The 27,885-nt window shown below is 36.0% G+C and overlaps 1 protein-coding gene across 1 annotated transcript; it reads left to right on the top strand.

Moving 5' to 3' along the window:
* On the top strand, nt 1-27,885 carry VTA1 (vesicle trafficking 1). The gene is made up of 8 exons (XM_085541567.1): nt 1-158; nt 9,178-9,272; nt 11,106-11,233; nt 11,727-11,802; nt 13,932-14,043; nt 18,146-18,322; nt 19,637-19,717; nt 25,771-27,885. Exons 1-8 carry the CDS (start codon nt 50-52, stop codon nt 25,914-25,916), a joined length of 924 nt encoding a protein of 307 aa, XP_085397693.1. The 5' UTR covers nt 1-49; the 3' UTR covers nt 25,917-27,885.

Here is a 27,885-nt window from a genome sequence, read left to right as displayed (position 1 = left end):
AAGCTCTGGGGCGACAGCAGCCGCTGCCCGTTGTTGTGGCTGCCGCGCGATGGCAGCCACGGCTCTTCCCCCGCTGCCGCCGCAGTTCAAGAGCATCCAGCACCATCTGCGGACCGCGCAGGAGCTGGACAAGCGCGAACCGGTGGTGGCGTATTACTGTGAGTGCTGCGGTCGCAGCGCTGCGCCGTCCCGCCTGCCCCAGGCCCAGCTGGCCGCGTCCCGCCCCCCCTCCTCAGGCCATCCCCCGGGCTGCGGCCGTTGGTCCGGGCTCAGTGCGCCCCTTCTGCTGCCGGTGGGACTCGCTGGGCGCTGGTCGGGCGCTCCCTTTGGGGTGGTGCCCTGCTCTGCCCGGTGACAAGCCTCAACGCGTCCCTTTTGTGTGCTTTTACTCAGGGATAAGCCTCTTAGTAGTCGTAGCGGATAGGTCTGAAGGCTGAATAGATGCTTGTGCCCATGTATATAGAGCAAAGATATTTTGCCTTAAGATAGGTCTAACAGATATCCTACAAAACTAACCCGGGAGTCTTTTCAGAGATTTTTTCCTGCTGAAAAGGCCTCCTGCTTGTTCAGTTTCTGAGTAAGCAACTTGGAACTTGTCCCCTATGAGGACAGGCTGAGGGAGTTGGGCTTGTTCAGCCTAGAGAAGAGAAGGTTGTGGGCTGACCTCATTGCAGCCTTTCAATACCTGAAGGGAACTTACACCCAGGAGGGGAGTAAACTCTTCAAAAGGGCTGATAATAGCAGGACTAGGGGAAATGGTTTTAAGTTGAAAGAGGGAAGATTTAGGTTGGATGTTAGGGGGAAGTTCTTCACTAGGAGAGTGGTTAGGCCCTGGAACAGGCTGCCCAGGGAGGTTGTGGATGCCCCGTCCTTGGAGGTGTTCAAGACCAGGTTGGACGGGGCCCTGGGCAACCTGATCTAGTAAATGTGTATGTTTGGTGGCCCTGCCAGGCAGGGGTGTTGGAACTACATGATCCTTGAGGTCCCTTCCAACCCGGGTCATTCTGTGATTCTGTGAATCAAGACTCTTTAACCTTAATAATGTTTATTTTCAGTCAAGCTAGTACTGGTAGTTCTTTGGCTCGGTTTTATTCACTTTCATTGCAACAAACAGAGCAAAGATCATTCTCTCCTATGTAAGTCTTAAAGACTAACCCATCTAATCTGCTTAATCAGGGTGTGAGCTGTGAGCCTTTCTATCTCGAGGATTTACACCTCGTATTACTCTTATGACTCTTAAGTGTCAGGCTGTTGTGAGTCACTTCCAACTTCTTTCATGGTTGATCATCACACCTGAAAGCTAAATAGGTTCAAACTGCAGTCAGCAGACGTGTGTCTTTATGTGATTTGCTTTTTTCATATCTATTTTTTAATTTTTTTTTTTTTTTTTCTGGAGGTGGGAGAGTTTGGTTGTTTATTTATATCTGACATAAAAACAGATTTATGAACATTTTTACAGGTTTTTACTAATCGCTAAAGTTCCAAACACTTACTTCTTCCTAAAGATGTGTGGTTTTGAAGTGTAAATCTAAGCGTAGAAAAAGCTTTGAGGATATTTTTCAGGTCATGTTTTGAAACCAGCGCTTTTCACATAGAGCTGAAAGAAATGTTTCTCACTTGAAAAAAGATTCAGAACATTGTTTTGAGCCTTTTCAGATCTGCTTCAGAGGGGTTCTAATGCATTTCCAGTTACAAATAGCGTGAGAATAGCTGTGTGCTGGAACACACCAGCACAGCTCTGTTGTGTATGTCTGGAAACAGGCATATGGCAGGGCCAGACTGGTGGTGAGGCACAGCAGTCAGCTGAGGGGTCTCTGTGATACAAGCTGTGATGGGACAGTGCTGTCTGTGCAACTGTCAGGTTGGAGATCCAAGTTAAAGTGTTCATAGCTTTGGAGTATTGCCACAAGTGGTTCATTTGCAGCTGAAACTTTTCCTCTCAATGTTAAAGTCTTCATGGCACAGTTGTTTGAGTGTGAATGTATATTGGCTATGTGCATTTTAATTCTACTTGTGTTTTTCTGAAATAAGAGCTGCTACAGAAATTGATTTGAATACCAGAAGGAACTGAATTCTGCTAAGATGTATTTGCAACCTGAAATATTATTTCCTGTCCCATAGCAATAAAATTGCCAGAAGGAACTACTTAGTGCTCATGTTAATATTCTGTATATCTTCAGCATCTACTGATGCCAAAGGTGTATCCTTATAGATTGGAATTTGTATGGCAGTTGCACATTTGTTGGCATATGCCGCTTTAAACTTTCTCTCACTTTTTATTTAAGTTAGTTCATCTGAAGCATTAAGTTAGCATAAGCCAGAACTGCCACCCAAGGAAGATACTTTGGCTTCACATTCCTACCCTAAAGATACTTCAGCAGGTCTTTGTGTAATTATATGGTGGACAATAACAAGGTGTTTCAGCTGGGCCCACAGCACTATGCTTTAACAGCTGTTGCCCATATAAAGACAAGGAACGAGCTTGGGAAGAAAGCAGGATTCATCCATTTTGATGTTGCTGGGTTATGTTGATTTAAATAAAATACAATTTGGTAGATGTTAAGCTCTGTTTTAGACAATATGAATAGCTGCAGTAAAGGTGCTTCGTGTTTTTCAACTACCACATTGCTTTCCGTCTGTAAAATAAAATAGCACAGAATAACATGGATGCTCTTGTGCAGCTTACTACATCTAATGTTTTACCTGCTAGAAAATCAACATCTCGTTTTATTTCTTGTCATTCTGCATGTTCCTTGCAAACTCTTTTAACTCCATTTTTTGGGCATTCAAGTGAATATATCGTCAATTGTGCAAGGTAGTCTCACAAGATGATTCTCCACTTAGATCAGAAATTTGTAGTTAATGAAGTGCTCAGGACTGTTATAGTCAACACTTTCTTTTAATATCTGTAGTGTTCCACCTGACACTTTTTTCGTGTTTCTTATTATTTTATTGATTGAAGTCATACTGTAGGTATTTCATACTCAGTAAGATACAAGTAGACTACGTAGATTGTCCAGACAAAGGAAAGTATGTGATTTGTAGTCAGTAAAATAAGTAAAAAAAACCTAACACCAAACTTAAGTGAGTCTGACTCCTTACTTTGAAGATGTGGTGGTGCAAACACAAGGAGGCAGGCTGTGATAAGAAATGCCTGGTCTGCATAATTACTGAAGAAATCTAAACTGTGATACAGGCAGTTTTATTGAAGAGTTACAAAAAAGTAAGGAAGGCTGCACTGTTTGACGTTAGTAAGTTTCCTTAGCGTGAAACCTGGCCCTGAAGTACACATTGCATTCTCCTCTGTAGGATTCAGAATATTATAAAAGAATTTGAGAGGAGGAGGGAGTCAAGTTGTCCTTTATTTCAGATTTTGTAGTGAAATTTTGTGCTATTACTGTTAAATCTATTTTAATGTCTCTTACTTCAAAGAGCTTTGAGTTGGTGGTGGAGAAATAGCATTTATTCATAACCTGCATGCAGAAAGTGATATGCTAAATTAATGTTCATGAGAGCAAGAATAATTCATTGTCTACATTTGATGCATTCTTTGTGAAAATTCTTTGAGTACAATCCAAGTTCATGGTTTTTGTGTCCCCTGCTGCCCACGTTTGTATTGAGGCTGTTGCTTTTCTGTACCAGTTAATAAACATTTTTTTTCTGTCAGTGTTTTGATAGTGGGAAGAGAAAGGTGTAGAATATGAATGAATAATATATTGCAGAGTAAAAAATGTTTTCATCTCTTAATTAGAATTGAAATATGGAGACAGATTATGGAATGATGTTGATAATGTTTCCTGTAATTGTGGAAAAAGTGAACGGAAAGCATTAATGGTATTCCAGACATAAACCTCGTTTTCAATATCAGAAGACAATCAATTATGGGGAAAACAGCAATAAGCTTTAGATTGTGGTAGACCAACTAAAAGCTAGATAGTAGGACAGAAATGAGAAGGTGGAATCAATGTATTGTTCTCCAGTATTTTTAGTTGGCATGGTTAGTTTAAAGTGGGGGTGGGAGGAGTTTCAGTTGTTACCCAAATATAAATGTGAAATAACTTACTGTGTGTTAGGAATGAATGCCTAGCACATACTGAAGACAAAATACTCACTCTAAAATTGTGCTGTGCATTAGCAAAGGAAAAATAACATGGTATTGCGTGACAAATATAAAAGCAGAGAGTTTTCTGTAAAGCTTACTGTATAATTCCTTCCAGCACACCCACACTTAGTATTTACAGAACAAAGATTAAGGGCAACAAATCAAGACATAAATTTTCTGGTTGTCTTGGCAAAATGTTTTTCTGAGAATGACTGCTTGCCAAGTCTTTATGAATCTGAAGATAAATGTCCTGTCTGCAAACTGAGCGCAAACCCTCTTTAGTTAATGATTGGTGAAACAGTTCTGTCTTTGTGTGTCAAAAATTGCAACTGACTTTAGCTCTGCTTAAAATATTAACATTTAGATATATGTGCTATGTTGTGGTCTTTATCTCTTTTGTCGTATTTACGCATATGCTCCCATTGTTGGCCACGTAAAGATCTTTTTTGCTACTTGATTTGGTAAAGGGGACCAAAAATGTAGGTCGTAAATGCAGATTATGTACTTATATCAGACTTTCCAGCACCTTGGCTTCTGACAAATGAAATTTAGTATCAGAAGTTATCAAGCTGCCATAAGTCTAGTTGTTTTCTTTTGTGGTTAATTACCGTGGTCATTAGAGACATGCATTTTTTTTGGCTCAAGTTCTTGAAGAAAAGCTCTCCAAAATCATTTTGATACCATATGACCAAGGATCATTGAACGGCTTACGGTGGAAGGCACCTTACCTATCAGTAGCTCCAGTCCCCCTGCCATGGGCAGGATTGCCACCCACTAGAATAGGCTGCCCAGGTTGGCATCCGACCTGGCTTTGAGCACCTCCAGGGATGGGGCATCCACAGTTTCTTTGAGCCACCTGTTTTGGTGCCTTACCACTCTCTAAGTAAATAATTTCTTCCTAACATTTAACCTGAATATCCCCCCATTTGGTTTAAAAGCCCCTTGTCATATCACTGTTAGACTATGTAAAAATTCAGTCTTCCTCCTATTTATAAGCACCCCTCAGGTAATGGAAAAACATAGTGAGATCGCCCCAGAGCCTTCTGTTCTCCAAGCTGAACAAGCCTGGCTCCTTCATCTTTTCTTCGTAAAAAAGGTGCTCCAGCCCTCTGATCATCCTCGTAGTCCTCCTCTGGACTCATGCCAGTTCCATGTCCTTCTCGTTCTGGGGTCTGGATGCAGTATTCTAGATGGGGCCTCTCAAAGGCAGAGTAGAGGGGGACAGTCAACCTCCTTTGCCCTGCTGGCCGTCACTCTTGATGCAGCCCAGCATACAGCTGGCCGCCTGGACTGCAAGCACACACTGCTGGCTTATGTCTGGGGTTGCCTACATTTGGTATTGTTGAACCTCATTAGATTCACAGGGGCCCACTTTTCAAGCCTGCCCAGATCACTCTGAATCACATTAGTTCCTTTTGTTGTATCAACTGCACAGCTCAGCTTGGTGTTATCTACGAACTTGGTGAGAGTCTTGGTCACTACTAACGATTTTGAAGACCATTGGTGCCAAGACTGAGCTCCCTGGGGGATGCTGGTCATTACCATCCTCCAGTTTTGGCACCTTGATTCTAGAGTTATTAATAGGAAAGTGATGTGTGTAGAGAACATTGTTTGAAGTCACCCACAGTACCGACTTACATAGAGAAATTGTATCTTATCTGTAATATTTGTTCTCTGAGCTCTATTCTCAGTGTATTCAAAACTCTTCTGCTTTTTTCACTGGAGTGAAAGGAGGAGTTTCTGAGATTTTTCTAAGCCTCTGAAATCCAAAGAGGGGAGAGGTCTGGCTTTTCAGGGCTGCCTATAAAGTAGGAAGATGCCACAGTCTTGTAAATATGATCTTTGAGATGTCATTGAGGGAAAAAATTACCTTGCTTTCACTATCTAGATAGGTATATTGTGAGGAATGTAGAAAAGTAAATCCATATATATGTAACAGAAGATTAACAGATTCAAATAAATAGCTCTTCTAGTGATGAAACCTGGTACTCGAGATTTTCATTTATATGTAAACAAAGAATTCTTTTATGTAAAATAATTTTAGAAGAGGTATGAAGACATTCTTCAGTGTATTACAGAAATCGCTATCCAGTAATGATCAAGGGTTTGCAAAATTGATGTCACCATATTTCATATTAGTCTATTACTAATTATCTCTTCTCTGAAAGTGCCTGATATTTGTATCTGTCAAAGAGAAATAACACATCTAGGTAGTCTGTAGGCCTAGCATAGTTACGTAAATTCTGAAATTTTGTATTATTAAATCATATCATGAAGTGTGTTCGGGGAAACCTTCAATAAAGTATGTACTTAAAAATGAATTTAATTGAAGACCATAAGCACCAGTGTATGATTGTGGTACTTCAGTTGGCAGTAGACTCAAATGAATGTGAGCATCTTTAAAAGCAGATCTCTGTATCTTTCTGTATTTTGATTTCTTTAGAATATAATTTCAAATTTACACGTACCAACTTCGTAACTTAAATGTTAACATGACAGGATCCTGAAGATAAATAACTACACATCAGTAGTTTAATGTTAGCATTATATCATAACTACACAGCAAAAACAGGCTTTGTTAAACTTGCCGAGTCTTTCATTGGTCGTGATGAGTTTTAGTTCTTCATGGCCTTCATTCCTGAATTTTGACTTGGAGTGGAATTTTAAATGGTTACTCTTTATGAAAAACTTGAATAGGAAGGTACTGTCTTGTTTCATTAGTTATTAGCGTAAGAGAGGGAATTAGAGAGCACAAGTACTTTGGTTTTGATTTATTGTTGGATTGTTGTTTTTTTTGTGTTTTTTTCTTTTTGTCTTTAAATAATTAGACAACCCAACACCTTTAACATTCAAAAGGTTTTTGGCTTTACTGTCCTGTATAAGGAATGTATGCGATGATTGGCTTGACTGTTGTATATGAAACATGAAATAGTATTGTTAAAATATAGCAAAAATAATTAAGTTGTGATGCTTACCAGCAGAACATAGATACAGAGATCATATTTTATTAGACAAGCTAATAATGGACAGAAAATGCAGGCAAGGTTTTGAACATATTGTGTTTTCTTTCACAGCAAGCATCAGGTCAGGCACAGACTGGTTGTATGCATATATTTCCTTGGGGGGAGAGGACAGGATCTTTTTATTGCATGATGAGCTACTTGAAAGTTAAGAGGTGGTAAAACTCTGAGGCAATTAACATTCACTTGCACACATCCTTCGAAGGGTAGAGGCATTAGGATGTGCCATAAGAGTTCATGAAAGTGTTCAGAACAGTTAAAATTTCAGTTTTTAAGCTCTGCACTTGAATGTATTTTCCCAGACTTCCTTGACCGTTATCATGAGAATTAATAGAGGGGTTTTATGGAAAAATATGCTCCGCTTGGTTACTGAGTCTCCTGTACATTATCCTTGTCTGTGTATGTTAATTCTAGTAAATAATGCATATTTGGTTTTATCCACCACTTTCCATAGCGTGTAAAGTTCTGCTCTATTCTAACATGAAATTCATAGCTTTTGGTAGTTCTGCTCATATGTTTTAATCAGAAGATGGTAATCATTCATTCTCAAAGTCATATGAAAACCTGGAAACTTGACTTGCAGGGAAAGGTCAGTAAAAGCTGTCTTGTCTGATTGTCTGTAAGTAAACATCAGGTTTGCATACAAAGCTAATGAGTTCCTTCTACATTACATCATTTTTTTGAAATATGTCTTTACACTGTGTGTATATATATACAAAAGAGTTGTATGAAAGCCATTTGTGTTCAATTGGCTGGAAGCTTATATTTTAAAGAGTTGCATAGGAGGATAATGATTATTTAGTGGAGCACATAGTATTGCATCATGGTGATACAGTCATCCATTTGAAATCAGCAGGAATGCTCATTGTAGGAATATGTTTAGAAATAATATTTTCTGATATGAGATGTCAACCCGTGCATTTGAGGTGAATGTTGGTGGTATGGCAGTAAAGTTGAACCTTCCTGACTATACTGTTGCTGTGCAACAGATAGCAGCAGAGGGGCAGTCTAACAAATTGATGTCTGATGTGGAAATACATGTGAAGCAAAGGTATGTCGTTGAATTCCTCCATGGAGAAAAAATGACACCTATTGACATTCATCAACACTCACATGTTGAATGTTTCTGGAGACCAAGCCATGGATGTGAGTGAGCACAGTAAGGTAGCAGGTGGGGTGTTTCAGCAGTTGCTAAAGTGGATCACTTCCACTGGTGCAGCTGGACATGCAGGCTCTTGTTCTGCACTGGCATAAGATGCAGGGCTAATGGTGGTGAATACATTGAAGAATAGAGTTTAGTAGCTGAGAATTGGCTCTATCAGTTAGTGTTATTGTGCTCTTTGTCTCTGTTGTAGTTTCTGTGGAAATAAATAGGAGAAATATCCTTGTGGTTTAACCAGGCAGGTGGCTGAACACCACAACGGTCAATGCACTCGCCCCCCCTCCCTTCCCAGTGGGGTAGAGAAGAGAATCAGAAAAACAAAGCAGAACTCTTGGGTTGAGATACAATTATTGATGAAGTTAGAGAAAATAAAAATAGACTGTGTACACATATATAATACATACAGCAAGTGATGCACAAGCAATTGCTCACCATCCCTAACTGATGCCCTACCAGCCCCCGGGCAGCAAAAGAAAGTGAGATGAACCCCTGTGTGCATCAGAACTCTTGCATGATGTCATATGGTGTGGAATATCCCTTTGGCCAGTTTAATTGAGCTGTCCTAATTCTGTTCCCTCCCAGTTCCATTGGCCCTTCACTGCAAATGGCCTTGGCTCAACAGCAACTGTAATATTAGTGTGTTATCACCAAAGAAAACAATTCCATCCCAGCTGAAACTAAGACAAATACTTTCAGAGTAACCTATGTATCTCTGAAAGTTTGACTGTATTTACCTGTCAGTGCTTAGCATCACTGTACTCATGCGTTGCTTCATTCTTGAGTTTGTGATTCAGGTATTATGGGGAATGCAATTTGTTTATTGGGCTGTGGGTTTTGCAGTAGCTACTCACACACTCTTTATATTTTTATTTCTGTGTTTTGTCTACTTTCAGGTCGTTTGTATGCAATGCAAACAGGGATGAAGATTGATAGTAAAACCCCAGAATGTCGCAAATTTTTATCTAAACTTATGGATCAGTTGGAAGCTGTAAGTAGAATTTATCGTTGTCCTCTAAAATTATTCATGATGGTAGTTTGATGACTGATGAAGCTTCTCGAAATGCTGTCTTACCTCTGTCATCATTCATTGATGGAACTGTTCTATATGTGGACACACTGTAAGAATTTGAGTTGTATATAATAATAAATCAGTAGGCAAACTGGGAGGAGGTAAAACTGTCTGTGTAGGTATATACATATGTATGTTGGTATATATGTGTGTGTGTATGCATGAATGATGAAGGTTTATATTATCCCTTTTGATACTGCAGCAAACAAATCTGCCTTCAGTATTCAGTCACTCTTGTTCAGATTATGAAAGATTAGAAAACCAGTGAAACCTATAATTTAATCTCTCAATTACTGATAAGATTGTCCCTGTGACAGCTGTGACAAGCATTTTGAGGGCTGGGAAGCCTGAATATACAGACAGGTTGATGTGTTAGTAGTACTACAGTAATTTGATATCAGCCAGTTTCAGTCTGCCTTTACCAGCAGGGGGCACAAAGGGATGTTACAGATCTGCTCTAATGGTTCTTGCACCTTTCTGTGGCTTGCTATAATTAATTATTTTAGAGATTAAGACAGAAACTTACAAATGATCCTGAATTATATAGTAACAATTAATAAAATGATTTGGATACAGGCGGAAATTATACAGTGCTTTTATTTACAATTTTGTGTAATTAAATATTACACAAAATATTACACAATTTTGTGTAATTAAATATTAAATTAAACATTTTGTTTTAAATATATGTATCCTGCAACTTATGAAGTGTAATTTTGTTTTTGTGTGTGCCATAATTTGTAAAATGAATAATTATTGAAAAGTATGTTGAGTAGGAGTTTGACAAAAGTCTACAGATTTGAAGTACTCCTTACAAAGTTTATTTTTCACTACTGAAATATTTTTTAAAAAAACATTCTATGTATTAAAAAGTTGACAGCAGAATAATATTGTGGAAATACAGCTCGCATGATTGAATTTTCCTCATGCTCACTCTGAAAAATAACAGCCATTCAGACACTGTTTTTAAATCTTTTGGCAAAATAGAGACTACCGGTTAATATCATGCAGTGTTCCTGTTTTTGTCCTCTGAGGATGACCTGAGATTTCCTTATATTCAAACAGTAGGCCTATTCAGAAGCTGTAAATCCACCTGTTGTAACTGTTAGAGGGTTATTTGCTTTGCTGATTTTTATTAGGAAGCCTGGGGACTCTTGTAGTCCAGCATCTTTGAAAAGAGGTCTTTCAAAATAAGTACGCTGCTTACACTGAAAATTCCAGTAAATCCATAGGTCACTAGATCAGTTGAGGTGGGGCTTGGACTTGGTGAAAGATGTAATGTACTGCTGTGAAATACTTTTCAAAAGAGATGATATTTAATGACTCTGACCTTCAGTACCTTTACAAACCATACTTTATAACTTAAACTGTGCTTAATTGTGATACATGCTTCAGAATGTTTGGTCTTTTGGGTAGTAAGGGGGAAAAAGAAAATATCTGTAGCTATTCCTTCAGAATACTGCAGTTACACATCTTTATGTTTGTTTTAAGATTCCGTTTTTCTTTTAAAAAGGACTAGAAAATAGTATGAAGAGCTACTAGTATTTTTCTCTACAAAACAACATGCTTTCTCTTTGGCATTCTGCTTTTAACATTTGTTATTTTAGAAGTTGGAGATCTTAAAAATAGTTGAAGTGTTTATGGTTTCTCTTTTCAGTTGTACTACATCAGCAGCTGCTTCTTGTGTTTGAGTTAGATTGAAGTGCGAGTGTCTAATAAGATAATGGATGTATTTTTTTCAACTTTTTTCAGATGAAAAAACAATTTGGTGATAATGAAGCAATTACTCAGGAAATTGTTGGTTCTGCTCATGTGGAGAATTATGCTTTGAAAATGTTTTTATATGCAGACAACGAGGACAGAGCTGGGCAGTTTCATAAGTAGGTGAAAATCTTTGCTGTGTTGTAAGAATTAAGATATATCCAAACTCTGGTTAATTTGTTTCTCAGGAAACTCCATTTGTTACTGATGCTGAACTTAGATAAATATATGGAAATTGTATATTGAAATATTTGTGATGATGCGTGATGTTGTTTGAGTTACAGTGGTCACTACAGCACACTGATGACTTCGCTGGTTTTTTTCCTAGATAGTACAGGATGTCCAATATTGAACATTGCAAACAAGAAACTAGGTGCGGAACTTATGACCTGCTTTAAAAATTGCTGAATACTTTATGCATAGTGATCACTGGACTTCTCAGTATATTCCTAAATATGGACATTATGAAGTAAATTTTGTAGCATCAGATTAAAAGAAAATACTAGTGATCACTGATTTTAAACCAGCCAGTGCAATCTAGAATGCCAGTAGTTAAAAGGTGATCCTAAGAAGATTTTACCAAGTTAGTGAAATGCTTTCTTTTTTTTACAGAAACATGATAAAGTCCTTTTACACTGCCAGTCTCCTGATAGATGTTTTGACAGTATTTGGGGAGCTCTCTGAAGAGGTAAGTATTAGGAATATCAGTGTAAGTTGATTGCTTTTCCTAGCACTGTTGTGAGTTTCTGGTGTAGTTCTGCTATTTTTTTTACGTAGCTCATGAATATGAGCTTCAGAGAAGATATATTATAATTCTGTAATCAAATTCACGTTACTAAGTCTTAAGAATTTGTATTATGCATTTCAAATTATATTAAATAGTAGATAACAGTTTTCTTTTGGCTGTTTCATATATTAAAAAAATATATACTAATAATATTGGTAATGGCTCATGGAAACAATGCTGTGTCAAATGAGAATGATTATGGGGAGTGATGTTGCAATATTCCAGGTTTCTCCACCTTCTCCCTTTTCATCCTACAAGCAGAATCTTTACCACTAATTACTGAGTTGTAATTGTATACAATTTTAGCTAAAACAGGCATTTTTGGTGTTATAATGAATCTCACTAATAAAAGTAAGTTGAAAGGACATTAATGTCTGATCATTTTGACATGAATATTTCGAAAATACTGTCTACCGAAGAAACACAGATTTGTTTTAGCATTCTTTAGCGAAAAACTTGCAATCAAACAATTCTTAATATAGTATTTCTTGTTCTGAGAATTAAAATGGAAGTGTTATTTGCTAAATTAATTGAATAAAAAACATCACTTCGGAAATGTAGTGATATAGTTGATAACTTCTGTCAAAGAAAGAGAAATAAAGAAAGTTAGTACCTACTAGTGAAGACAACTTTCAAAGTCTGCCAAAATAAGGTCAAAACCTGGAGAAATATATAAGGAAAAGCAGCTATACTTAACTATCTGCAACAAAGCCAGCAAGTGTTATTAAGCACCACATACGTGCTTAATATTTGTCAGGCCAACTAAATCTGTATAACAAATTAAAAAATATTTTTATTTCTCGTATGCGTGAATGATATAGGATTCTCTTCTTTCACTAGTAGAATTTCTTAAGAAACAAAAGTTCTTTTGCTTTACAAGCCCATAACAAGGTTCTGGTTATGTTGATCCCGAACTATTTGATGCATTGTTTGGAGTAAAGAGTCTATATATCCTATGCATAGATCTTGTATGTAGATGCCTCACATGCAGCCTTGCAATGAACAGCTGATTTGAAGTTGTTACTATGATAATCACTCTTCACGCAGGTAGTTTATTTCTTGCTGATGTTCAACTTGTTTAAGTAGTGTAAAGTTACTATATTAAAATATTTGATGTCTAGAGTGTCCTTTACATACTATATTAGTCCACAACTACACCAGCCTTTCTGTTTTCATGGTTTTAAGTACTTCCTTGTAATTTAAAATAATGTACTAAAAAAAAAAATCAGTGCTGTTGATCAGAATTCCCACTCTGTTTCGTATTAGTATTTTAATATGAAGTAAATTATCAAGTTTGTAGAGATGTGTATAAAGAAAAAAGAACTTCCTGTCAGTAATTCCTATGCAGTGCACTGTCTTTCACACTAGGTGATGTTCGTATTATTGATTTCCTTTTTCTAACATACTGTACCAACTGAAGATCTCTGCATTTTCATTTCATACTGAGATCCTAATAGAGCTGTTGTTTTTATGTATGTTTTAGTTCACTGGTTATCTTTTACATGCATTACCCTTAAATGAGCATCAGATGCTAGCATTTTAATAGTCTCTTGTCTGGAAGGAAAACATAGGCTTTTAAAAAAGTGCACTTTTTGCATATGTAAAGGTGGATGAATATCATGGTTTTGTAATGGTGCTGTCAATATTCCACATCATAACATCATGTGCAATATGGATCATTAAAAGGTTCATTCTCCAGTTCCGTGCAGAGGATGATTCCCTGACTGGGAAACAAACCCGGGCCACCTAGGTGAAAACCAGGAGTCCTAACCACTAGATCACGAGTAGGAATCTTTTCTTTCTTTTTTTTTAATGATCCATACTGCACATGATGTTATGATGTGGAATATTGACAGCAACATTACAAAACCATGACAATGGAATATCCTTGATTCAAAAATATTGCAGAAATGGAAGGAGAAGCAATAGAAAAAATATATTCCATTGTACCAACCTGTTATGTTACTTCCTTGAATGCATTAAATCAAAGAAGTGAGTGATTAAAATAACTGACCGTTTACCTTTTCCAGAATGTTCAGCACAGAAAGTATGCCAGGTGGAAAGCAGCATACATTCATAACTGCTTGAAAAATGGAGAGACTCCTCAGCCTGGACCTATTGGAATGGAAGGAGAGAGTTTTGGTATGTATTTCCATTTTTTCTCCTTAAGAGCTGAGGGATCTTTCCTCTACAGAGGAAATAAATCTGACTTGGTAGATAGTGAATTGGCTACATGAAGTTTTGGCTGATGCAAGTTCAAATATTGTGATCAAATAGAGCATGTTGCAGTTTGACTACGAAGCTACTGGATATTGTGTTTTACTTCTTAAAGATATCCTTCATATTTGATCACTGAAATGGTGATCGTAGCCCCTGCTTTATGTTTCAGTCTTGGCGTAGCTGTATTTCAAGTGAAACATCGAAATTAGTCTTTCTTCAACATGTGATCTTTTTCCAGGCAGTTCTTTGTTTATTTGTTTTTAACTGCTGGTGCAGCTGCAGTGCAAGACCTATGATGCAACTCCATGTGCAAACATCACCACATCTTTGTAAGACAGATTACACTAATTTCTTTAGAATTCAGTGGAGAAGATATAAGGAAAAAAAAAAAAAGTATTTGATAGTGGATGTTATAGCTTTAAATGGGTGATTTTTAGTGATTAAGTTCATAGCTATAGGGATGTTTGCAAAGCTCACCAGATTACGTACAGTGATTTCTAATTGTGAAAAATATAAGCAAAGATTACACCTCTTTTGCTAAACACACACACATATATATATATATATATATATACATATATATATATATATACTTATTTATGCAACTCGTATACAAGAACTGGTTCTTAGCAGCATTAGACAGTCTCTTGTCATTTTCCTAATGTGCAGGCCAAAGTAGTTGACTTATTCAGAATTGCAGAAGAAAATGTTACTGGAGGGAAAACAGTTCAGATTTATAACCTTAGTCTGCATCACAGATCATTAAAAGCAGTAATTCGAAAAGGTGAGGACTTTTGCTTTCGTTGCCAAGTAACATGTAAATGAAGAAGAATGCGGATACTGAATGAGCTAAAATATGCATCAGTGTTCATAGGAAGTCTACAATATATCCAATTCAGCAAAGTCTTTCTATTTTTTAAGCTATACTTCATATAGTAAATAATTTTTATCTTCGGAGCGAGTAAATGCAAAATACCTCTTGCTGTTTGTTTTTTGAAATTACCTCTGTAGTGCAGTTGGCCATAATGCTTTACGCAACAAGGAATTAAAAAAAAAAAAAAAGTTTTGCCAATTAGTTTTATTAAAGATTAATATAAAAAGAAGTGTGAATTCTTACTTTGTGCATCATAAGAAGAAAAGAAACATTGTTTGAATGTACAACTGGACTTTCCCCATTCCTTTCTGCCTGCTCATTCTCTTCCTTCCTTTGCAAGTGGAAAAAGTATGTTTAAACAGAGTGAAACTAGGTCTCTATAGCTTGACAAATTACCATTTTTTTCCAAAGTGTTACTTTCTTTGTGATTCTTGAAAACTGTACTGTAACTCTTGGAGATGTTTTTACATTAACATAGGCATGCTTTGTATGGTTCTGCTGGATTTATGGATGTTTTGTCAGATTGCCACCATGGAAACTTTAAAATGACATGCATGAGTTATTAATGCATTTGGAATACAAGTTGTAGAGTACATATAAAGGTCACTTAGCAGTAGCTAATCCTAATGGGCAAATTAAAAATTTTAATTTCTAAAGGGACAAACTTCTTGAATAGTCACAGTATAGTTATAGTAAAATATATTATCACTGATTTCAATGCAACATATAACTTTCTACATTTATATTGCAGAGTTTCAGGAAACCTTTATAGTCCCAACTAGTTGAAAGAAAAATGTGTGAGCAGTGAAAGGGGTTTTTTTTGTGTTTTATTTTTCAGTTCATTTCTCAACATGGTAGGAGAAATAAAAACAAAAGAGGGAGAGAGAGAAGCAGTGTTGCAAAAAGAAACTTTCGTTCTACATCAGCATCTCAAGCTAGAAAGAGACATTACAGGACAATGAGGAAAATAAAATCTTTTCAAAATGAAATTAGTAGATGATGGCAAAAAATGTGTGTTTATAAATCTCTGGACTCCTTAAAAATGAATGTTGTTAGTTTTCATTTTAGTCCTCTGGGAAGTTGAATTTAATTTACGTTTGATGATTCCTTGCTCTGTTCAATACATGTTGTATACATGCTGTATACTATAAGGCATAGTAATTTGTAATATAAATAAAGACATTCTTCTAATCAAGACAAAATGGGGAAAATGTTTGCATCCCACACAGTCTTCTCATAGATAGCATGTGCCCATATGTACTGAATAATGTAGATTAGTTACTTACCTTCTCTTGTCAACCCCTAAACTCCTGGTATCAAAATGCAGATGTCACTGTTTTTGTTGGTCCAACACATTTTTTGTATAGTAAGATAGTAGCATAGCAGTAAGATAAGTATCCAAGCACAAAGACTGATGAGTTTCCAAGACAAGAGACTTGACTGGAGCTGAAAATGAATGTGAAGCAATTGTGTTACTCTTTACGGAGCAGTACTGCTTTTTGAGATGTTAATTCTCTAATTTTTTAGTATGCATTCCCTGGAAATATGTATATTTCTCAATAATTGTGTGGATAACCTTATCACAGAACTTACAAGCAATTTGTTGAATTAAAAAATTCTTTTCCACCAGCCCGAAAGCCTTTTATTTACCACTACTATTAAAACTGTTCAGGAATACTGCAAGGACATAAGTCAACACGGTCTTAATATTTAATCTTTGATTAGTAATATTTTAAATATTTACTTTACAGAAAGAATACTTACTACGCTTTGATGACATTTGGGCACTCTAAATACCTAATAAGCATGAATTTAAACAAAGCTACTTTTGTGTTTAATACTGTTCAACATTTGACAGTTGCACAATGAGCAAACATTTGAGCTTGATCTTCATGCGTATGCCTGGATAAAAGTATATTGCCCTCTTGTGAATTTGCCTCTTACAGGCATTGCTATTAAGGATAGCAAACACTTCTAACATTTATTTATTTTTTTTTTTACTTTTCTAACATTGCCAGACTTCAACCAATTGAGTTCCTATCTTCTATGGCCAGCATTGCCTACAGTTGTTGGGATTTTTTCAGTTTTTTTTTCATTTTATTAATTTCAGTCACTGTTATTGTTTCTGAAAAGAGATCAGAGAGAATGAGATGGATAGTCTCTGTGAGGGCTTGAAACTTGGAGAAAGAAGTTGGCAGGAGATTGGGTGTTTTTTCTTTCCCTTGTTCTCAGGGATGGGCTTTTCCTGTCTCTAAGAAAATCTGCCTGTGTTTGGCCCAAGTTCTGAGCTTTTGAGAAATGGCAGTTTACACGTACTTGGGCTTGCTAGACTTTTACTGCTGAATTCTCCAAAGGTTCAACGTACATGGGGAATCCTAAGGCAGAGGGAACTTTCTTGCAGTCGTATCTCAGATCCACTGTGGATAGGAAGCTGGCATTTACAAGGAGGAAACCTGTATATTCTCTAGTCTTGTCTGGATGAGGAGAAAGCTTCCAGACTCACAAACAGAGGATACACAAGTCCAGACACGGAAGGTAGGTTGGAAGAGAGAACCAGGAAGGAGAAGAGGGAAAAAAAGGTAGCATTGAAATTAGGCAATCCTGGGTGAGGAAACTAAGAGGTAGTGGGAATTAACTGGAGTTAGCATTCCGCTTTCGTAGGAGTATCTAGAGACTGAGAACTAGCCACTGAGGAAGTTTGAAGGTGGTACTCAGAATGCCTTGGTGAAAGGATCACGAGGTAGGTAGTGTAAGATGTATACAAGTATGGGACAAGAGATTGCAGATATGGAATAAGAAGTCCTGATATGAAGACAGAAAAATCAGAATGGAACTGAAGAGACAGATAAGGGCTATAGGAAGACATAGGGGTCAGAATAAAGAGTTTAAGTCTGGACAAGAAATTTAGGGTAATTTATTGTGGTACTATGTACAGTGCAAGCATGTTTTTTCCTGCTCCCTCAACCTCAAAAGCAGATTTCCTTTTGACTTTTCCAATTCAAAAATAAGTGATTTTGTTTAAGTGTTCTATATCACATTGTGGTGGTGTCCATTTTTCTGCTAACTAGGAATGTTTATAAAAGGCACGTAAGTTTTCAAGTGTTTGGACAAAGGTGTCAGATTCATTTCTGTTTTATGTCATCTTGACAGATCTTGAAAGAGAAGAAGCAGGGTCATCTTCTCACCAGAGTGGAACAAATCAACCAACATCGTCATCATCTACATATGAAGCTAACAATACACCAACTAGTAATTTCACTGGCATACATGTACCACCAGGTGCCCATGCACCAGCCAATACTCCCGCTGAAGTACCTCATAACACAGGTATATTACTATCACATGCAAAGAATTTATGCCTTTGTTAAGAGGCAAATTCAGTAATAGCCTTCTTTCCATCAGATCTAAAATAAAATAACATTGATATTTTGCGGCAAAAAGCAACCTCATACAGTAACACTGTAAAAATGCCATAGGAAAAATACTGCCACATGTATTCACTCCTCCATCTTGTTTTCTATCAATTTTGGCCCTAAAACATGTTCTTTAAAAGCTGTAGTTGTTCCCAATAGCTGCACTGAAAAGAAAGAAAAGATTGTATTTTTAGATAATTTGTGAACGTTCAACTTCTCCACTTCTTGTTGCCATATCATAATAATAAGATTAGCAAGTGAGTAGCTCTTGTTTTCAATCCTGATAAAAATTTGATCATTGAGATGTAGTTTTGTATTAAAAGAACAAGATGTATTTCTCACACATACTTTCCCCTTATTTAAAGAATGTAATTATAAGAATGTTTCACCCTATTAAAAGTTCAGGATGCTCTTTTTACAGCTTTATCAAAGGGAAATCCTTCAGATAGTTGTTTTTTTTTTGTGGGGTTTTTTTTTTTTGGCGGGGGGGAGGAGGGGGGAAGAGGGGAGAAATCTGGGGGGTGCTGTTTTCTGTATTCTGTCTAAGTAAACATTCTACTGTTTGTTTTTGCCTGATCTGAAACCTATGGAATATGTTTCTTGTTAAAATACGTTTTTTTGCATTAGTTATTTTTAACCCCGTTGTGTTATTTCTTCTAACAGCAACATTTGCCTTTCAAATCTGGCTTCTGTATTCTCACCAATTGTTTCTAAAGGAATTAGGGAGGGCTTAGCTTGCTGCCCAGTATAAGGTGGCAGACATGTGGCTTTAAAAGTAGTCTCTATGTAGTATTAAGACACAGAATATAAACTTGTAGTAAAAAGAGTTTAGTCATACTGTTTCTTAGCAGATTATCCTCAATAACTAGGGAAAAGAATATATTTTTGGACTAATATTTTCTTAATTTGTTTAACACTTGAAAGCTAAATTCCTGTGAAATACTGTACTGATAACATGAGTGAGAGCCTGTAAATTCTTCAGTATTGTTTATATATTATATAACATATTTATATATGTTATTGTTTTATAAAACATTCCTGGTCAGCAGTGTAAGTTTTAAGGTCATTTGCTACGAACTTCAGGACTTTAGAAGACATCTACTGCTGAAGTTAAAACTTATTAAATCATTAAGTTTACCTGTTCTTATTTTCCTACTTTTTTTTTTGTGTACTTCTGAAGTCTATAAACAGAAATAACTTTTTTCCATTTGTCTGCATTAATTTACAGGAGTGACAACTAATACCATTCAGCCTTCTCCTCAAAATATTCCTCTAGTAGATCCTTCCCTTTACAGTGCTCAGGCTGCAGGTAAGGTGGTGGCATTTGTATTGTCTGCACATGAATGTACAGCTTGTGCCTCTCCCTACCCCCTCCACCTTCCCATAGTTAAATTTGCAACACTCAAAACAAGTCTGAGAAATCGCCATTACTAGAACGCTAACAATTCATAAATTTTATAAAGAATGGGCATCATCTAAATACTGTATTTTTCTGATAGTGTTATCTGATTTTTTTTTATTTTTTTTTATTTTTCAAGCCAATAAGCTAGCATTGTTCGCTTTCTTCATTGTTGTTTCTCAGATAAGGTTCTGGTGTACTCAACAAGGTCTGTATTCCTGATAACCTTTCTAAATTCTGTTTTTGGTAATTAATACACATTCTCTTTCCTCAAAATTACTTCCTCAGTGTTAATTCGTAAATTATTTGTTCATTTTAATAAATAATAATAAAAAAAATCCAGTGGTGTTTTCTATTGCAGTGTATTTGCTGTGTTCTGTACCAGCAGTGCTTGTTTATTATAAGTAAACTTTATATTAGACAAAATAGTACAGTGGAGCATTGCTGATAATGTTATTTAGATTTAGTATTTAATTGAGCTTATTATTCTTTAAATGTCATTTCTCTGATGTAGAGTCACTACTAACCTATATTGTGTGAATTTTACTTTTGTCTTTAAAAATACCTGTTTCACTGAAAAAGCATTTTAATCAGTGGAGTGCTACAATAGTAATTTGTTGTTTAACTTGACTTTAGTCATTTGTCATAAGAATGCTTAAGAATCTGAAGACGTAATATATTAAGGAGCTATTTTTGTCAAAAATGTCTTAAGAAGAAAAATAACAATAATTATCTTTGAAATATTCAGATTTGCTTAGTATTCTCTTCAAGAACGAAAGGTACATCCTATTATTTCCATCTGGCATGTTAATGTCTCTTGTTACAGGTTAGCTCACTTCATTGAAAACCTCCAGCCAATCAATGAACCATTTAATCTTGGTGATTACTTTGCAATTTTGGGGGGCTGAGGTGGGAGTTTTAGTCACAACTAATGAAAACAGCTAAAGGCTCTATTTAATCTTTATTGTAAGTGTTAGTTAAAAAGCAAGTTTGGCAGCAAACTTCCATGCTTAATCAACTGATCGTGATAATCTAGACAGTTTTTATAAAAGGTTTTTTGATAATTACTATGAAAATTCTGGTCATAGTTGTTTATTGGCTTGAATATTTAGTTCTAGATGAAAAAAATGTCAATTCTGAATTAAACCTTAACTCTTTGGTAAGTATTAAAAGTTACATTATTTGGTGTCTGAATAGTGTATCAGTACATTGTTCCCTCTATCCTGTAATAACTTGATTCAATAAACATATAAATACAGTTGAAATGAATTAAGATACCCTGTGCTTCTGATAGTTTATAATAACTGCTCCACCATAATTAGAATATTAATACCCTTGCTAAGCATAGCAATGAATCTTTAACTTGATCTAATATGAGTATTTGCATGCCTGCATTCCTCCTCCGTACATCTCTTTTCGTGTCACTACAAGTTTGGGTCTTGTAGCAGCATGAGATGTTAGAACTTAGGAGAATGTTTCGGAAAAGTATACCCAGGGAGGTGATAAGGCTCATGCAAATCCACTGTTGTGGAAGCTTAGAAAATAAGCTGTCAGTTATGGAGGAGCTTGAGAAGGTATCTAGATTTTGTCAGTAACAGTTTTGTTTGCATGCATAGAATTAAGCGTCTTGAGAGCAATGGAAGGCATGGTTCCTTGTCTGTCTCCATCCTGCCACACGTCTGATGATTCATAAAACATCCTGCCTTCAGATAGTAAGAATAACATTGTCATTCTCCACCTACTGCTAAGGATTCCCTTTTATACACAAAATACTGTGCTCCATTATATCCTGTTCCTTCTCCTGTGAGTAGATTAGGAAATGCTGGTATTTCACAACAGACTTGCTAAACTGGGGGACCCAGGAGCCCTTTCCAGTTCCTGAATTGCAAGATACGCTACTGCTATCTTGGCTGCAAATTGAAATTATGCCTTGATAAGCACTGTTCCTATGGAACTGAAGTTGCCTTTGGAAGAAAAGGGGAAATAATTGTTTCTCTCCAGCTTACTCATACAGACAGTGGAATACAAAGTACATTTACTCCATGATTTAGACAAAATATTGGTATAAATTAAACATGCCTGAAAATATTTGACATTGAGAGCAGCTGGCACAAAACGACTCACATCCATACTATTAAACTTTTAAACCTTCTAAACAAGGTAGTTCATCAAGGCTGCCAATACTGAATAGTCTTTAGCATGCTTTAACCATGAATCGTGCCCAGGATCTGTTTGGGAAAGTCGTAGTTGTCATGGGCCAAAACCAAACCGCAATCTGTTCCAGCAGTTCAACACTGTACAGAGTCAAGTTCAAGTGCTGAGACACATTCCCTGGCACTGTTTAATGTACTAGTATAGACATAGCCAAACAGGATATTCCACACACTCCTGGAAGACTCTGTGGTAGGAAGATCAAATGTATATTTTTAAAATAAATTATATATTTTCTTTCTGATCCATAACATGGGAGAAGCAATCTGATTAATGCTTATGTGGAGAAGACTGGAATATTTATCAAAAGAAAATTTAGTTAGAGTATTCCTTTGATTTTAGTTAGCACAAATTCTGCAATAAGTGCCCTGTCCTGTGAAAGCAGATTTTAGAGCTTTACACTGGCTTTTGAAAATATCAAAGCTTATGCAATTAAGCATTGCATACTACATCTGCTAACAAAATGCAGAGCTATATAGAGCTTTGTATTATATGCTCATGAAATTCTCGGATCTAATTCATTTTTAAAATTTGTTACCTCTAGATTTTGCTAACACTAAAATTCATTCATGATTGTATTGCACAGAGTTTTTATAAGATGTTCTTACATTACTGTATGCTTCCTTCCACAGGTGACATAGTATAGAGAAACTATTTGTCCATTCTGGTTTCATTTATAGTAATGTTTGCTTTTCCATGCGCAGAAGTAATAAACGCGTTTTATGTATTTTCATGATCTTAAGAAAAGCTCTTTGGAGAATTGTCTTGAATGTCTTAACTGCTTTAACAGGAAAAAAAAAAAAAAAGCCAAAAAACAAAAAGAATCAGATTTTGATAAACATGAATTATATTTGCCGTCACTGTATTTATATATCAAATTACACTAGTTTTATTCAAATATTCTTAAATCAGCTGCCTTGTATTTGGAGAATTTCATGAAAAGGAAAACATGATGAATAGGAAAGGATATCAGGGAGATGCAAATATATTAAATACTTATGTTAATATAAAGCTGCCTTGCTTTCTCAAGATAATTTTTAGTATATCTAGTAAAGTTGACTTTTTGTTTTTACTTTTCTCTTAAACTAAAACCTTAACTGTTTTTAAAATCAGTTATGGATTCTGTCTGTCAGTTCAGAATTAAATGTGATTACTAATAATTTCAGATGTAAGTTTCAGGAAGAGTACAATATGCTTTTTCCCATCTCATGGGATTTTTAAAACCCAAATCACAGACTGGTTGAGGTTGGAAGGGAATTCTGGGTCCATCTGGTCCCACCCCCTTGCTCAAGCAGAGCCACCTACAGCAGGTTGCTCAGGACCGTGTCCAGGTGGCTTTTGAAGATCTCCAAGTAGGGAGACTCCACAGTCTCTCTGGGCAAACTGTGGCAGTCATTGGCCACTCTCACAGTCAAGAAAGTGTTCCCTAATATGTACGTTGGAACTTTCTGTGTTTTAGTTTGTGCTTGTTTTCTCTGTCTTCTAGTCACTGAGCACCACCAGAAGGGCCTATTGCTCCGTCATCCTTACTGATGCCCTTCATTTATTTATCTGTATTGATGAGATCCCTCTGAGCCTTTTCTTTTCTGGGTTGAAGAATTCCATTTCTCTCAGCTTTTCCTCATATGAAAGATGTTCTAGTCTCATAACCAGCTTCATGACCCTGCACTGTACTCTCCATGCCTCACTTTGTGCTTGTGCTGGGGAACCCAGAATTGAGCACAGATGTAGCCTCGCCAGTATTAAGTAGATGGAAAGAATTACTTCCTTTGACCTGCTGACAATGCTCCTCCCAGTGTAGCTAGAGATACTGTTAGCCAGACTTCTTTGCAAGAGCATGTTTTTGGCATGTTCCTCTTCGCCACTAAGACCCCCAGGGTGTTCTTCCTTTTCTGAAAATCTGTTTAACAGTGTATGAACCAAAGGTAGTTACTAACTTTAGAGACGATACTTTCAATTGAAGTACAGACATTGTAGTTAAACTTTGCATTATTTTGAGAATTCTAGGAAACAGCTGTTTTATTTCTATTTTACTTGTCCATTATGAGGTACTGGCTTCAATAGGAGTTGAGGCCACCGAAAACAGCAGACGATCAACACCTTGTGTAAACTTTGGTTTATAAATTTAAAGTTATTTTTTTTTCCCCTCAAGTTATGTCATAATAGTATTTGTAGTAGATTTCACAATAAATATATCATTATGCCAGCAAAACATTAGTAGAGTTCATACTGCAAAAATAAGATTAGACTGGTGAATTTAGGCTTCCTTCCAATAAATTAGTTGAATAGTGGACTGATGCCTTGGCCTGGTTTTAAAGAATGATTTTGTAGTTTCTTTTGGCATTGCAGCATAAAGCCACTTTGAGAGGAACTTAGTCTTTCAGATTTCTTAAAGATGTTCAGTAATGTGGTCACAGATTGACCCCAGCTGCTTTTGGTCTGTGACTTTATTTAGGTTACAAAATAACCTAAGTGTGTACTCATGTTTATGTACTCCCTCACATATATTTACCCTTGTTTGTGTATTTTAAGAGCTTTTAATGTGGTTTCACTTATTTGTCAGTAAACTAATATACGTTGCAGTGAAAACGAGCCCACTGAGTTGTCATGTGCCTCAATGCTCAAAAGTTATTTTGTGGTCAGATTTACTTATTGAAGGGAAAATAAATGATTTTCTGGTATGCATTAAAAATAAAAATAAAAAATTAATCTTTACAAGGGTGAATAGTGATAGGACTAGGGGAAATGGTCTTAAACTGAGACGGGGGAAGTTTAGATTAGATATTAGGAATAAGTATGTTCATGTTCTTGCTTTCCATGAGAAAGCTGTACTTAAACAACTTGGCCCTTCTTGAACCAATTGTATATCAGAACCTGCAGTACATTTTAAAGTACATTTCTTCTCAATCGTTGACATCTCTTTATTGATTGTTAAATGCTATGTGGAAAATCTATTAAATGAAGAGCTATTTTTTTATATAGTGTTGTGTATGCTTATTTAGATATGTTCGTTAAAATCAAATATTTTCCAAATTAAGTTGTCCTTCAGTATATATTTTATAAGTCCCTACTACTCTTTTTAGGACACTGAATGCATGTGTTGTGATTAAGTCAAGAAAATTTTCTAATGACACTTAACTGTTTTATACTTTGTTATAAGAATATTTCTTTTTTTCCAATATTAAAAAAAGGGGGGAAGAGGGAATTGTAGTAAGATCAATGCTGTTTCTAGTTAACTTACCTAAAACAGAAGCATGAACATTACTTGGATAAAACAGAAATATAATATGTGCAAAAACATCTCAGTGAGATGCTTCCACACATTGAAAACTTATTCCCATGTAGAGGGAACAGTTTCTGACAGGTTGTATTATTTCTGAAGAAGAAGAGAGCAAATTAATTATATTGTAGGACAGAAACCACATACCTTGTTTCTTGCAGATTGTTATATGATTACAGATAACTTATTGTTAAAATGTTCTTTTTTTGCTTCTTTAGTTAAAGAACAGATCTTTCTCAAAGGTATTGACTTACTTCTGAAAGGCACTGAATTATGTAAAAAAAACAATGTTTTGAAAGGTTCTCTGATTTCTTAAAATACCAGCGGCAAAGAAGTAATGTTTGTAATATTACCACAAGTATCAGCCTGCTTTTTTGTAATATTATTGTAAATGTAAGTATCAGCCTGCTTTTTTGTAATATTATTGTAAATGTAAGTAAAATATAATAATGTTATAATTATGTTTTTGCAGGGGATGTCCGTTTGACTCCAGAGGACTTTGCCAGAGCTCAAAAATACTGCAAATATGCTGGCAGTGCTTTGCAGTATGAAGATGTGAGCACTGCTGTGCAGAATCTACAGAAGGCTCTCAAGTTACTGACTACGGGCAGAGAATAAAACCTTTAATTCAACAGATTCATGTCATTTGCCTAAAGAACTAACAGCTTATTACTGTACCTGTTAGGGGAGTGGAAATATACAGAAGTTCTCCATCTCAGCACCTGTGACAACGAAATCATTCTTTCAGTGTCAGCAGGACTCTCCGTTTTCATTTTTAAAACAGTGGAGCTAGAAGCATATGAATGCAGTTGTTCGATGTAAGCAAAATGCTGAAGAATGTAATGTGAACACTGCTTAAGTGTTAGAATTCATACTTCAGTATTTAGATTATCAGTATGGGAAATCGCAAATCTGCAAAAATGTTGAACATAACAATGTTCCATTAAAATTCTGCCTCTGCTTTCATTTTTTTCAAACAATTATTTAAGTTATTTAGCTTTACATTCACGACTTCCTCCATAAAAGAAAGCATGAAAGAAGACTGACAGATATGCAAAATGGGAAGGACTTTTTTCCATACCTAAATTATTTGAGTATTATCTGAGACATAAAGTTAAACAGGACTTGAGGTTGTTTGTATATTATTTTAATACATGCATTTGAGAACATTTCTTAATACATCAGGAAGAGTAATTTTGATTGCATTCCAGCCCAACCACCACCAACTGCATGCAGTCTTGATCACTGATTCTTTGCGTGAACACTGATGATTTTGTTTATGTATGGTTAACTCAGAGAAAGTACTAATATTTAGTGGAGATGGTCCTGCAACTAAAAGCAGAGATGCCAAACAATGTGAACTCCTAGGGGGACTTACTTCATAAATGTTTCATCTCTTTAATAAATTGAATCACAGGACAGTCCCACCATTTGGTTCATCTTTGGTATTAGGGATCTAAAAGTTAGTATTCCCAGCTAACATTCTTTCTGTCTGCTGTGCTGTGGAGGCTACTTGGTCTTGGGAACTAATTAAAATATCTTGGAAATTGAATTTTGAGTCTGTTTTCAGTGTGCTCCTGCTAATTTAGGGCTCTTGGTTGCTAAGAATTCCTCCATGCTGTTTGAAAAAAAGACTAAGTAGTCTTTTAACTGGCATGACATAGTAATTGAGTACACCACAAAGTATATCTGATTTATGTAATATCTTTTAACAGCAGATTATCTGATATGTCTGTCTTTCCAAGCTCTTGGATTGAATGCACGTCATTTGTAACTGCACTGTTTTTGCAGCATTTGAAATGTGTCTGAAATTCAAAGCAAAAAGTTGAGAAAAATATAATCAAACATAAGCATGCATTAGAACTGAGCTGATATTATTTTATGAGCTCAGATTGACTGTCAGCAAGTTTGAAAAGGGTAGTGTGAAATTTGTTGATGTAGTTTTAAGCAAGATATAATAGTTAGAACACCTGAACTGCTTGTGTTTGCTTTCTGGTACGGGTGTGGCTTGTTGGTATGGCATGCTTATCTGGATAGTGGTTTGGATTAGATTTTAATTGGATCGGGATGTTTAGAATAAATCTGTCTGAAACTTTTTTGACAATTACATTGTATAGAACCTGTTAGTAAGCCTATATTTTGTATAGTGCTTCATGCAAGATAGATCCTTTGGTATCAATCTGAATTTCTATAAATTTTTCCATGTAAATTCTTCTATTACAGTGTGATTGGAACAGCTGCTTTTTAGTTGTATGAAGGAGGTGGAACTTTGCATATGTATTCCATTGTTACTAAAAAGAAAATAATAATAATCAAAAGTTGCTTTCATTTGTGCATCATACCACTGTTTACAAATACCAGATTCAGTCCCCAGGCCATGAGAAGGGAGGTCATTTTTCCTGTATCTTTTTATAATATAGTTAAAAGGACTTCTGGACTTTTATATTAAGGCAGCTTTGATGTAATAGTGTATTAATTTGTGGCTTTTCAATGAAAAAAATTTTTTAGTGATTGATATGAAATTAAAACACATAACTAAGGCAGCTGATAACTAAATTGAAGTATTTATTAAAGTGTGTAAAAAGAC

Source organism: Coturnix japonica, chromosome 3 (genome assembly GCF_054131305.1).
Source record: "Coturnix japonica strain WE chromosome 3, WE-NBRP24, whole genome shotgun sequence".
NCBI classification, from domain to species: Eukaryota; Metazoa; Chordata; class Aves; order Galliformes; family Phasianidae; genus Coturnix; species Coturnix japonica.
This window is presented reverse-complemented; position numbering and strand designations above follow the sequence as displayed.